The sequence below is a fragment of the Moschus berezovskii genome, chromosome 21, assembly GCF_049115385.1.
Source record: "Moschus berezovskii isolate FMDL1 chromosome 21, NW_MosBer_1.0, whole genome shotgun sequence".
NCBI lineage: Eukaryota > Metazoa > Chordata > Mammalia > Artiodactyla > Moschidae > Moschus > Moschus berezovskii.
The window spans coordinates 47493781-47505702 of record NC_142480.1 but is presented as its reverse complement, the minus strand read 5'-3'; the positions used below and the strand labels follow the sequence as shown (position 1 = coordinate 47505702).

Below are 11922 nucleotides of genomic sequence, written 5' to 3'. Positions count from 1 at the left end.
TTATGAGGTCCAGTGGGATAGGATAAATCACGGGCTCGGCCCGGGCCCGGCTTCTTTAGCATCCTAGCTCTAGCATCATCATCGTGGTCGTCACCACCATCATCCCCTTTTCAGACTCGTCCCACGAGTACAGAGTGGTGCAGACAGGACTCAAATGCAGGGTCCTAGGCTTAGGAACCCAAGCTGCAGGCTGAATGTCCTCTCTTGACTGCTGTCTTTGGCCTCAGCTGTGAGGCTCTGCCTGGCCTGGAGTGGGGGCGCACAGCTGGGTTCTTTCTAGCAAAGCTGTGTGCTCTGAAGTCAGGGCAGAGGCCTCAGAGACACAGATGTGGCGGGGGCGGGTGAAGTGTGGGTGTGTGTGGAGACTTGAATCCTGTTTTCTCTCAGCCTGTGCACCAAGGACACCCAGGGAAGTGGGGGCAAGGCCAGAGAGGGCACAGGACATCGGGGAGGGGGCTTACTCCTTCCCACTGTGCCCTTGCTCCCAGCCCCACAGGTGATTCGGAAGATTCGGGTGGAGCAGTTTCCTGACGCCTCCGGCAGCCTGAAGCTCTGGTGCCAGTTCTTCAATGTTCTCAGTGACTCAGTCCTGACGTGGGCCAAGGATCAGCGCCCAGTGGGCGAGGTGGGCAGGAGGTAAGCCAGCTGGGTGCCACCCCCACCTGGCCCCCTAAGACATGGCAGCAGTGATCCTGTGGGGGCATCATCCCAAGTTTGGATCCACCCTCTCAGTTAATCCTCACAGTAGCCCTGTAAGGGAGACTCTAGTACTCCCACTGTAAAGAGAACATTGAGGCTCAGAGATATTAAGTCATTTGCCCAGAGTCCCACAGCCAGTGAGGGTCAGGATTGCAAACCTGGACTGTGTGATGCAGGCCTGGCTCTGCCCAGAGCTCCTGGAGCCTGTGCCCACAGCAGCCTCTGACAGTGGGGTCTGAGGACCCTCAGGACACAGTCTGACCTGGGCTGTGCCATGGTGATAGCCTCAGGGGGAGGGTCTCCTCTCTGCAGTGCCGGGGATGAGGGGCCCGCGGCCCTGGCCATCGTGCAGGCGTCACCCGTGGACTGTGGCGTGTATCGATGCACCATCCACAACGAGCATGGCTCAGCCTCCACCGACTTCTGCCTCAGCCCCGAGGGTGAGTGTGACCCTGCCCCCTCCGCCTGGTCTCTGCTCCAAGGAGGATGGGGATAGTCATCTTTGCAGAGGTAGAGCTTTCTGTGGGCATACCCACCTGAGGACAGCGACTTCCTCTTTTTCTCCACACAGTGCTGTCAGGATTCATCTCCAGAGAAGAAGGTCAAGGTACAGTGCCCCTCAGGGGGAGGAATGAATGGGCCTGTGTCCCTCGGCCTGCCTCTGCAGGGGTTTTTTAAAGATTTGGTGGTGGTGGTTTAGTCGCTAAGTCATGTCCGACTCTTGGGATCCCATGGACTGTAGCCTGCCGGGCTCCTCTGTTCATGGGATTCTCAAGGCAGGAATACTGGAGTGGGTTGCCATTTCCTTCTCCAGGGAATCTTACCAACCCAGGAATCGAACCTGGGTCTCCTGGATTGCAGGCAGATTCTTTACCAACTAAGTTACAAGAGAAGCTTGGAATCTGCTCCAAATGCCACATTCATCTCCACATACAGCTACCCTTTCCTCCTAGTTTAGCATATGGCTTGTGGAGGAGGTGGAGGGGGACAGCTACTTCAGAAGTTGAGGGGGGAGGAAGGGTAGAGGGCCATCCCACAAGGAGTTCACTCAGCCTGTGCCCTCTCCCCTCGTCAGAGCCCTTGATCGAGAGCAGGACTGGCTATCAGGGTACTTCTCCCTGCTGGCTTCCTCCCTGGAGTTTCTCACAGGAGTCTGTGAATTCCTGCATGAGACCCACATGGGAAGCCTGCTAAAAATGCCGTTACCTGAGCCCTGCTGCAGACACTCTTAATCACAGTCTCTGGGGAAGGACCTAACATGATTGCATGTCAATAGACACCCTGGTATTGTCATACACCCTGAAGTTTGACAAACAGTTTGAAGGCACAAATATTAGGGGAAGACTTTGTGTTGCTCTTGCAAAAGACACATTAAGGATTCGGGACTGCGAAGGCAGCTGGTGATGGAAAGATTTCTAGAGCTTCATGAATTCCTTCCTTCATTCACTCCTTTACTCATCCATTCAATTAGTACCTTTTGTTCAGTTATCAAATCAAAGTTAATATCAAATATAACCTTATGCCTAAAACCAAATAATACTTTATTCTCACAAAATCAGATTTACCTATCTTGTAGGTGTTGGTTTATTTGAATTAGGAACCACTCAGTGCTTTTGGCTAACATATCTTTTTTTTTCTTTTTAATATTTATTTATTTATTTGGCTGCACCAGGTCTTAGTTGTGGCTTGTGGGATCTAGTTTCCTGACCAGGGATCGAACCTGGGCCCCCTGCACTGGGAGCATGGAGTCTTAGCCACTGGACTGCCAGGGAAGTCCCTGACATATCTCTTAAATCTGTCAAGTGTATAATAGTTCCTCATCCCTCTCTTGTTTTCCCTCCTTACCATTTATTTCTTGAAGTCACTTGATGTGTAGAATTTCTTCCATTTTGGATTTTGTTGATTGTATCACCATTTAACATGTTGCTTCATCAATGGGCTTCCTCTAAACTGGTGATTAGCTTGAGGTGCTCCGATTCAGGTGCAAATTTGGAGGAACATTTCACAGGTGAGCTGTGTGTTTCCTTTTACCTCCAATCTTCAGGCGCATGATATCTGTTTGTTTTAGTAATACTAAGAATGATCACTGAGTTTATTCACATGTTTTCTGCCTGATCTATCCCCTTTAAAGTTAAAAAAAATAATAAACAGGAATTCTCTGGCAATCCAGTAGTTAGGACTTGACTCTTTCACTACCAGGCCTGGGTTCAATCACTGTTACGGGAACTAAGATTCCCACTTACTGCAAGGCACATTAAAAAAAAAAATTAATTAAAACTGTATCTGATACAACCCCTGTCATTATCGAGGAGTTTTAGCAGTCACTGATTATTACTTCAATCCTTTATTTCCTTAAGGTTTACAACATGGAGTATTTTAATTCTGTCATTTCTTCTTTATTCACTAGCTAAAATTTTTCAGTAAAAAGGAAATGTTTATTTGGTAATCCTGATACATATAGGTCCAACAAAAAAATGAATGGAAATTACTTTCTTTTCCCTCTTGCTAAGCTTTCAGAATAATGAATTAGTGCTATAACATCTTCCACAGGTCACCAATGAGGGTTTCTCTTATTCTCCAGGAGAAAGTTTTTTTTTTTATTTTTATAATTATGAAAGTATGGATTTTAACACATTTGAATGTTGAATACTTTGCAGTTATTCTTTTTGTTGGTAAAATTGTCTCTCTCTTTTTTTTTTTGGCCAATGGAAGCCCCTTCAGGTTGGCTCTTGTGTTCTTGTGACAAGCAACCAGTTGTTTTTGATACTTCACTTACTTTCTGATCCCTGGATGTTTCTGGCTAATCCAAGACACTTCCTGCCATTTGTTCAGGGAGTTCTGGTTCCTTTTAGTGGAAAATAGGTTTCCCTCATAGCTCAGTTGGTAAAGAATCCGCCTGCAATACAGGAGACCCCTGCATTTGATTTGATTCCTGGTTTGATTCCTAGGTTGGGAAGATTCCCTTGAGAAGGGAAAGGCTACCCACTTCAGTACTCTGGCCTGGAGAATTCCGTGGACTGTATAGTCCATGGGGTTGCAGAGTCAGACTGAGCGACTTTCCCTTTCACTTTAGTGGAAAATGGTATTTAGTGATCACAATTTGAGCACTAGGAGTACTCACTGCTATTGGATTGGTCTCAAACTTTTTTTTTTTCAGTCAAACATGTTGGTTGAGATGGAATCACTTATTCACTTGATCAAAACACCAAATTCTAAAACAAACTAATCCTGATAGTCTGTATTGATTGCTGCTTCCTCAGAAAACCCCTGCCTTCCACAGACACAGGCTGAGCCCTTACTTTCTCACACCCAAACACTGTGAATGACCAAGGGTTGCAGAGCTACAGGGTCTGTCCTCAGGAGCTCACAGTCCAGTAGGGACCCCACAGTGCACCCCCAAAGAGCAGTAATGGACAGAGTGTGTACCAGTTCCAGGCTTTTCCTGCCCTGTGGATTCTGCATTAGTCAGGGGGAGCTTCTATAATGTGTATTTATGTATTTGTTTGGCTGCTCCCTGCAGCATGTGGGATCTTAGTCCCCTGACCAGGGATTGAACCCATGCCCCCTGCATTGAAAGCGTAATCTTAATCCCTGGACAGCCAGGTTCGTCCTGAGGGGGAGTTTCTAGTTTTTTCACACTTTTCCTGTTCCCTCCAGTTGGAGAAGAGATTGAGATGACCCCCATGGTGTTTGCTAAGGGTCTGGCTGACTCTGGCTGCTGGGGGGACAAGCTCTTTGGGCGCCTGGTGAGTGAGGAACTTCGAGGGGGTGGACACGGTTGCAGCCTGAGAAAGGCCTCACAGGCCAAGGTCATCTATGGGCTGGAACCCATCTTCGAGTCAGGCCGCACGTGCATCATCAAGGTGTCCAGCCTGCTTGTGTTCGGGCCCAGCAGCGAGACTTCTCTCCTGGGCAGAAACTATGACGTCACCATCCAGGTACTGTCCCATGCCCCTGCCCCCGCTTCCACCCTCTCATCCCTCCCCTTCCTAGCCTGGTCCTGTTGGGAAGCCCCATATGGAGGTGGATGACATCTCAGTCTCTGCTTTACCTTGAGGAGAGCCTGAGATGTAATCCAGGCTACATCTTTGGGATCATAGTCTTCAAACTGTATTTTTCAGCAGAAACCTTTTTCACTTCCCTCAGCTGTATCTTGCACAGAGAAGCCTTATTTGTGAGGGGACAGGGGGTGACTGTGGGTGGGGCAGGTGCCGCACTTTCTGCAGCGTGGCCCCTGGGGCACAGCCACCTATCACTAGGGCTCCAGCAAACACAGTTTGGAAACCACTTTGAAAACATGTCCGAAGCCTCTTGTTTTACAAATGAGAAAAATGAGGTGCAGATGAGGGAGGCAGGTAGGAGTGAACCCCACCTTCCCCAGGGCTGGGATCCTCCCTGCAGCCTCTAGTAGACAGCCTCCCACTTAGAGCAAGGCGTGGCTGAGAGCAGGGGCGCGTCCATGCTGACTAGAGTTGGTTCTCTTCAATCCACAGGGGTGCAAGATCCAGAACATGAGCCGGGAGTACTGCAAAATCTTTGCGGCTGAAGCCCGGGCTGCTCCTGGCTTTGGAGAGGTGCCTGAGTAAGTGCACAGGGAGGGGGTCATGCAGTCTGACTTGAGCTTCTGCACAGAGCCATGATTCACAGCCTCTGGGGACCCCCTGAGTAATGGTAATGTGCAAATGGGCCCCCAGCTAGCCCCATGCTCAGCTCAGTGGTTCCACAGGATCTAGAAACAAAGACCTCAAGATTCATGGCCCACTTTAGAAAAGCTTCTGCTCTGGTCTCCAGTCTCCTCTCACCCACCCGAATTCCCTACCTCTTCTCCCAGTTTTTGCTGATTGTGGAGTTTAGGCATGGCAGGTTCTGGGCCTCTCTGAAGGTGACAGGGAGACTAAAGCATCCAGGGTCTAGTGGGCGTGGACACAGCCTGGCTGAATCCTCTCAGAGGTATTCCTTACTGTTTGTCACTTATGGGTCCCAGCCCCTCACTCAGGCACAGAGGCCTCCTGGGGCCAGAGCAGGGTTCAGCTCTCATCCCACTGACCTCAGAGGATGGACAGGACCCTGAAGCCAGTGGGGAACTCCTGTCCTTGCTGCCCTTCAGGCTCTGAGCTGAGTTCCCTTTTTGGAAGGGCCTTCCTTTTGTCTCCAAGTGTGTGGAGTTGAGGTGGAGGGAGGCATTCTCGGGGCAGTCAGTCCTGCTCACTGCGGGGTGACACTGTTTAGGATCATCCCACTGTATCTGATCTACCGGCCTGCCAACAACATCCCCTATGCCACTCTGGAGGAGGACCTGGGCCAACCCCTGGAGTCCTACTGCTCCCGGGACTGGGGCTGTGCTGCAGCTCCTGCAGCGCCTAGCAACTCTGAGGCCGTGTGGAAATGCCAGGCCTTCCAGCACTGGCTCTATCTGTGGACGAACGGCAGCTTCCTTGTCACAGACTTGGCAGGTATGAGGGTGTGAGGTGGGTGTGTGGATGTGCAGGAGAGCATGCAGAGGGCAGGGCACTGATGTGCAGCGCACTTCCGCATGTGTTCTCCTCTGCTTTCACAGTAACCTTTTAAAGTGCACTGGACAGAAACCACTCTGTGTGCAACCCTAGTACATACCAGACCCTCATGGAGCCTAGTCTCTTACTGCAATTGTATTTAAAGGAGTATACTCCAGGCTCCACTTAAAAAATATATTATTTCGAAGACTATTTCATGGGATCTAATTCAAGCTGCATGACCATGTTTTCAAAATCACGCTTCTTCCCTGCAGCTCTGCTCTGAACTTTCTTCCTCTCTAACTTCTAAACTCTCTTCTTCCCTTGCACACAGAGCTTTATTGTCTCCTCCTTCTCTGTTCCCCCCTCAGTCTTTGGTGAGTGTGAAAGTGAAAGTCGCTCAGTTGTGTCTTACTCTTTGCAACCCCATGGACTATACAGCCCATGGAATTCTTTAGGCCAGAATACTGGTATGGGTAGCCTTTCCCTTCTCCAGGGAATCTTCCCAACCCAGGGATCAAACCCAGATCTCCTGCACTGCAGGCAGATTCTTTACCAACTGAGTAGTCTTTGGTAGTTGTTTTATTAATATTATGTAAGCAAACTTAGTCTCTCATACTTCTCTTTAGTCTATTTCTATTTTTTCCATTGTTCAGATTCTTCCCAAAAAAGGGAGGCCAGCAAGCGTGAGTTCTCCTTCCTTTTTTGACTTCTCCTCTCCAGGCCTACACTCTTTAACCAGACCTGGCAGGAGAAAGGAAAAGATACAGTTCTGCCTACACACATTGAGGGATGCTGGGGATGTCACACATTATTGCATTTTATGCCTGATGTAAGGAAGTGAGAAAACCAGGACCAGAGATAGAAAACTGACTTTAAGTGTGCTTAGCGTTGGGGGTAAGCTGTACAATAAATATTTATATATAACTCTAGATGTTGAAGGGCGAGCTGCTGCTGCTAAGTCACTTCAGTCATGTCTGACTCTGTGTGACCCCATAGACGGAAGTCCACCAGGCTCCCCTGTCCCTGGGATTCTCCAGGCAAGAACACTGGAGTGGGTTGCCATTTCCTTCTCCAGTGTGTGAAAGTGAAAAGTGAAAGTGAAGTCACTCAGTCGTGTCCGACCCTTAGCGATCCCACGGACTGCAGCCTACCAGGCTCCTCCATCCATGGGATTTTCTAGGCAATAGTACTGGAGTGGCTTGCCATTGCCTTCTCTGGAAGGGCGAGCTAGTAACACATTAAACTGTTATTCATTCCGTTTGTTAACTCATAAATTTTTCCTTCCCTTTTTCTTTCCTTCCTTTTTTTCATCTAATATCACTAAATATTGAGAAGATAAAAAGGTGAATTAGGAATAGCCATTGTCCTCAAGAATTTATAATAAATATACCAATTTCTACAATGGGATAATAACATAATATAGTAGAAGGACTTGGAAATCAAAGAAAGTCAAGCCTTAAAAAAAGAAAAGAAAAAGAAATTCAAGCCCAGGCCTCTTCATTTTCTAGCTGGGTCTCTGTTTTACAGAGAAGAAAAGAAGCTCAGACAGATTACGTCTTTCATCCCTCTGAGCTTCCATTTCCTTTCCCTCTCTAGGAATAATAGTATCCTCCCTGCCTCTCTCTCAGACTTATTATGAAGATTCCATGAGACTGTATTTGGGAATGCCCTCTGCAAACCAGAGTTCTGTGCAAATGAGGGATCATGAGCATTATCATGCAAAATGGAATGTGAAAAATGCTGAAAGAGAAAAGACAAAGAATTGAATATTTATTGCATAACTGCTATGCTTCAGACACTAAGTTAGGGTCTGACACATACCGTGATCATCTTAATTCCCCACAAGATGGGCAGCATGATCACTGGGTTTATTGTCGAGGATTAGAGATAGGAAGTGACTGGCCAAGCACACACGGCTCCAAAGCGACAGAGCCAAAATGGAAGTCCAGATCTGCCTGGTTTCAAGCCCACATCTATGCTGCTCTGTCATCTACTGGCACTCAGGCCTGTTAGTGAGAGCTTGGTTCCTGGAGGAAGGCAGCTGGACAGAGTGCAAACGGGAAGGGCGGTCACAGGCCTGATGCACGATGTTAAGGTGCTGGGGTAGCCTGGCCAGGGTGGGATGTGTATCCTCCATCACAGTTTGCCCAGCTCTGTCCTTCAGGGCTCTCTTAACCTTGGAGCCCGTCTGGCTGCTTGGAGTGCTTGCTTGCTGCCTTGATGAGTATGTGGAAGCTGGTCTTACCCATGCTACACTTCTGCCAGCCCAGCCCTGTTACACCTTTCCATTTCCACCCGTCTCTCTCTGTCCAGATGGGCTGATCTGTTAAGGAGGAGGAGAAAGTTTAGCTCAAAGCCAGAGATTTGCCCAGTTTAGGATGACCTAATCTCACCCAGAAGAGACAGAATAGTTTAGCTGGAAGACTTGTGGGTCTAGGAATGATACTTTAATTCACAGTGGTCATTGAACACAGACCGTGCCCAGTTACTAAATGAATGAATGAATGACTCTGCTGAAGTTACTTAATTTCCTCACCTGTGAAAATGGAACTGTTATTACTGCTCATAATACAAATATACCCACACTGCCTCTGAGACAGGCTGGGTGATGCCCAGTGAGAGGGAGCCCGAAGATGTGCCTAGAGCTTGGCTTGTTCCCATCTAAAATGATATGCATCTTGGAGACCTAGGGGCCCTAGAACTGCCCCAGGCTACCACCAGCTCCCAATACTCTCTGTCTTTCTCTTTTCAGGGGTTAACTGGAAAATGACCGATGTGCAGATTGCTACCAAACTGCGAGGGTGAGTGCTTCTTGGCGACAGAATGCCCTCTGAGAGGCGTCTTGGGGTGTAAAATGTCAAAGTTCTGGTTCTCCATCCTCGAGGTGCTGGACCTTGTGACTCAGTAGCCCCAGTTGTGCCCAAGGCCATGTCCTAATGTCTTAGGAACCTCTGCTCCCCACCTGCTGCGGCCCTGACCCCGGATCTTGACCAGCAGCTCTTGCTATCCACAAAGGACTGCCTGGCATTCTGGGGTTGCAGTGAACCCGCTCCTCTGCTTTCTCACAGAGAAACCTTGTAGAGGTTCATTGTGGGGCAGATAAACAGGGCCTGTGAGTGGAGTGGGGACCTGGAGTCTGCACTAATTTATGTTGATAAAGCAGAGCCTCCTCACACCAAGTGACATCCCACATGATGAATTCCGTGGGCCAAGGCCAAATGAGGTCTCAGATTAAAAGTGAGGTTTTGGGTGCTGCCAGTTGAGGTGGACTCCCCAGCACCCCTAGGTGAGGTAAGAGGTACCTTGGGCATGACACCATGCCATGGCCACCGCATGGTCTGCCCCTGAGGACTGTCTCTCTGGGTGGGACCCCACTCAGCTCTTGTGTCCTGCCGCAGGTACCAAGGCCTCAAGGAGAGCTGTTTCCCCGCCCTGCTGGACCAGTTTGCCTCCTCCCACCAGTGCAACACCTTCTGTGAGATGCTGGGGCTAAAACCCTTCAAGGGCCCAGAGGCCACCTACCCCCAAGCCAAGGCCAAAGGCTCCAAGAGTCCATCTGCCGGCAGGAAGGGCCCCCAGCTGAGTCCTCAGCCCCAGAAGAAAGGCCCCCCAAGTCCCCAGGGCACCCGGAAGAGTGCCTCGGGCTCCAAAGCCACCCCTCAGGCCTCAGAGGTGGTTGCCACCCAATTATTGGGACAGCCTCCCATCCAAGAGGGGGGCACCAAGGCCCAAGGCATGCGGTAGCCCCCACAGGAGGCTGGGGGCCTCCATCCAGCAGCAGACCAACAAGGAAGCAGCTCAAACCGCCAGAGATGTTCCCAGTACAGAACCAACTGGAGCAGGTGTGCCCCAGGAGGCTCCACCCAGGGCCTTTCCAAGCAGCCGCTCCTTACTCAGCTCCTCATCAGACACTGGACGTGTGGCACCCAGTCCTGTGGCCTCTCCTGGTGCCATTGTCACCAGGGCTCCCAGGCCCCACCTCCAAGTGCCTGGCAGCCTGGCCGTCCTTGAAGTTTACATGGCCACTGCTGGGGCCGCCCTGAGTCCTCTGCATGATCTGCAGCCAATGTCCTGCCCAGACCCTGCTACTAACGTCATGCTCTGGGGCATGTGGTACAGCATCTCCCTTCTCCCTTCACTTGGCTCTGATCTCTCCCTGCCCTCAGGGCTCCAGACTTCCTCTGCCCTGTCTGGCCTGGTGACTCTCAGGGTCTTTTCCTTCAGCCATTTTGCCTCATTTATCCCAGTTTATCTTGCCACTAACTTGTCCCTGAGCCCGAATGGGGCTCAGGGCCTGTCCCCTTCTTGTGCAGTGGTCTTTGGTGATGCGTTTTCATGCCCAGCCTTTCCCTGTTGCTCAGGCACTCACTCCTCTGCCTCCCCTGCCCCCTTGCTCCCCATCCCCCATCCCTGGCTTTGAGCCTGATTGCAGCCTGTGCCTGCCTTTCACTGACTGTCCCCCTACCCAAGGGCTTCCTAGCTGACCCCCACCCTACCCATCACACCTCGGGAAGGAGCACACCCTCTGGCCTCTCAGCTGCCACCCCCAGTACACCTGTCCCCTCCTCCCAGGCCCTCTGCCGTGAGGTGAGGGTTGTATCAGCAGCTGTGGCCAGAGGGAAGGCGTCAACTTTGTGAGACCTCGTGCTCCTTACTGAAAGGGGAGGGGTCACAGTGAATTCCACACTGCCCTCTTGACCGGGGACAGCAGGCTGGACTCTTCTCCAGAGGGAGTACACGTGGGAGTTCTGGGAAGAATGCAGCCTATCCCCGCGTGGGGTGGACAAGCGTCTCTGTCTGGGGATTAGGACCCCTGCCTCCAACCTTCAGCTCTCGATCCTGGGCCTCCAGCTCTGGGCCTCAGTACGGGCTCCTGAGGAGTTGTCCTCAGCCCAGCACTCTGGGTCCTTCCTGAGAGCCCTTCTTGAGGCCTGGGAGGGGGGAGTCTAGAGCTAGCCCAGTCCCCTTGGAATGCAATAAAGGCAGCCACTGTGCATCCAGCTCACCTCCTCTAGTGTGGTCGTAGGTGTACGGGGTCAGGGTCCCCTCTCCCCAGGCAGGGTTTTCTGAGGACATCCTCCAGTCCCTGGACCCACTGGAAAGATAGATCCATGGTTTGGCTCCTGGATTGACAGTCTCAGCCTTCCATGGCCACAGCCATACAGTCTGTGCTTCTTGTATCACTGGGAAAATGACTTGGGTCCCTGAGCATGAGGGTGCTTAGGCCTTTGGAACTGCTCCTTCATTTGGAAGAGGAACGCAAAGAAAGGAACCCAGGAAAGAAGAGTAGAGCTGGGGAGATGCCTAGTATCTCCGACTGCCTCCACTGCAGCAAGGCCAGCCGAAGGGATGACCAGTGCCGTCATCCTCTCAGTTACTCCGGACTGTCTCCGGCTTTCCCAGCTGCAGAGGTTTCTCAGCCCCAGGCCTTTCTTTGCCCTGTGTTTCCCCCTCCACTAGACATTTCTGACTTCTCTACCTCCTCTTGTGCCCCACTCTCCCAGCCTGCACATCCAGACTGCCTTGGTGTTGTTGATTTGTTTGTTCACCCACCCGTTCATTCAGACATACTGAGCAGACTTCCTTTATGCCAGACCCTGAGCTGACCACCAGTGGGAGGCAGAGACGTATGAGGTGGTCTCAGACACTGACCGTTACGTTTCTCAGGTTTTGAATAACAGAAATGGACTTGGACCAGTCTAAGCAACGAGCAGGGACTCATGGGAAG

At 50.8% G+C, this 11922-nt stretch overlaps 1 protein-coding gene across 2 annotated transcripts in view; it reads left to right on the top strand.

Moving 5' to 3' along the window:
- Positions 1-11194, top strand: part of ALPK3 (alpha kinase 3) — a 56345-nt gene extending 45151 nt beyond the window's left edge. For both annotated transcript variants that reach the window (XM_055417877.2, XM_088829604.1), the window contains 8 exons: positions 489-636; positions 1012-1139; positions 1271-1306; positions 4357-4637; positions 5193-5281; positions 5929-6152; positions 8947-8995; positions 9593-11194. In XM_055417877.2, the coding sequence (XP_055273852.2) occupies positions 489-636; positions 1012-1139; positions 1271-1306; positions 4357-4637; positions 5193-5281; positions 5929-6152; positions 8947-8995; positions 9593-9938 (1301 nt within the window). In that variant the 3' untranslated portion in view covers positions 9939-11194. The remainder of the gene's footprint in view (positions 1-488; positions 637-1011; positions 1140-1270; positions 1307-4356; positions 4638-5192; positions 5282-5928; positions 6153-8946; positions 8996-9592) is intronic.
- The last annotated feature ends 728 nt before the right edge of the window (positions 11195-11922 follow it).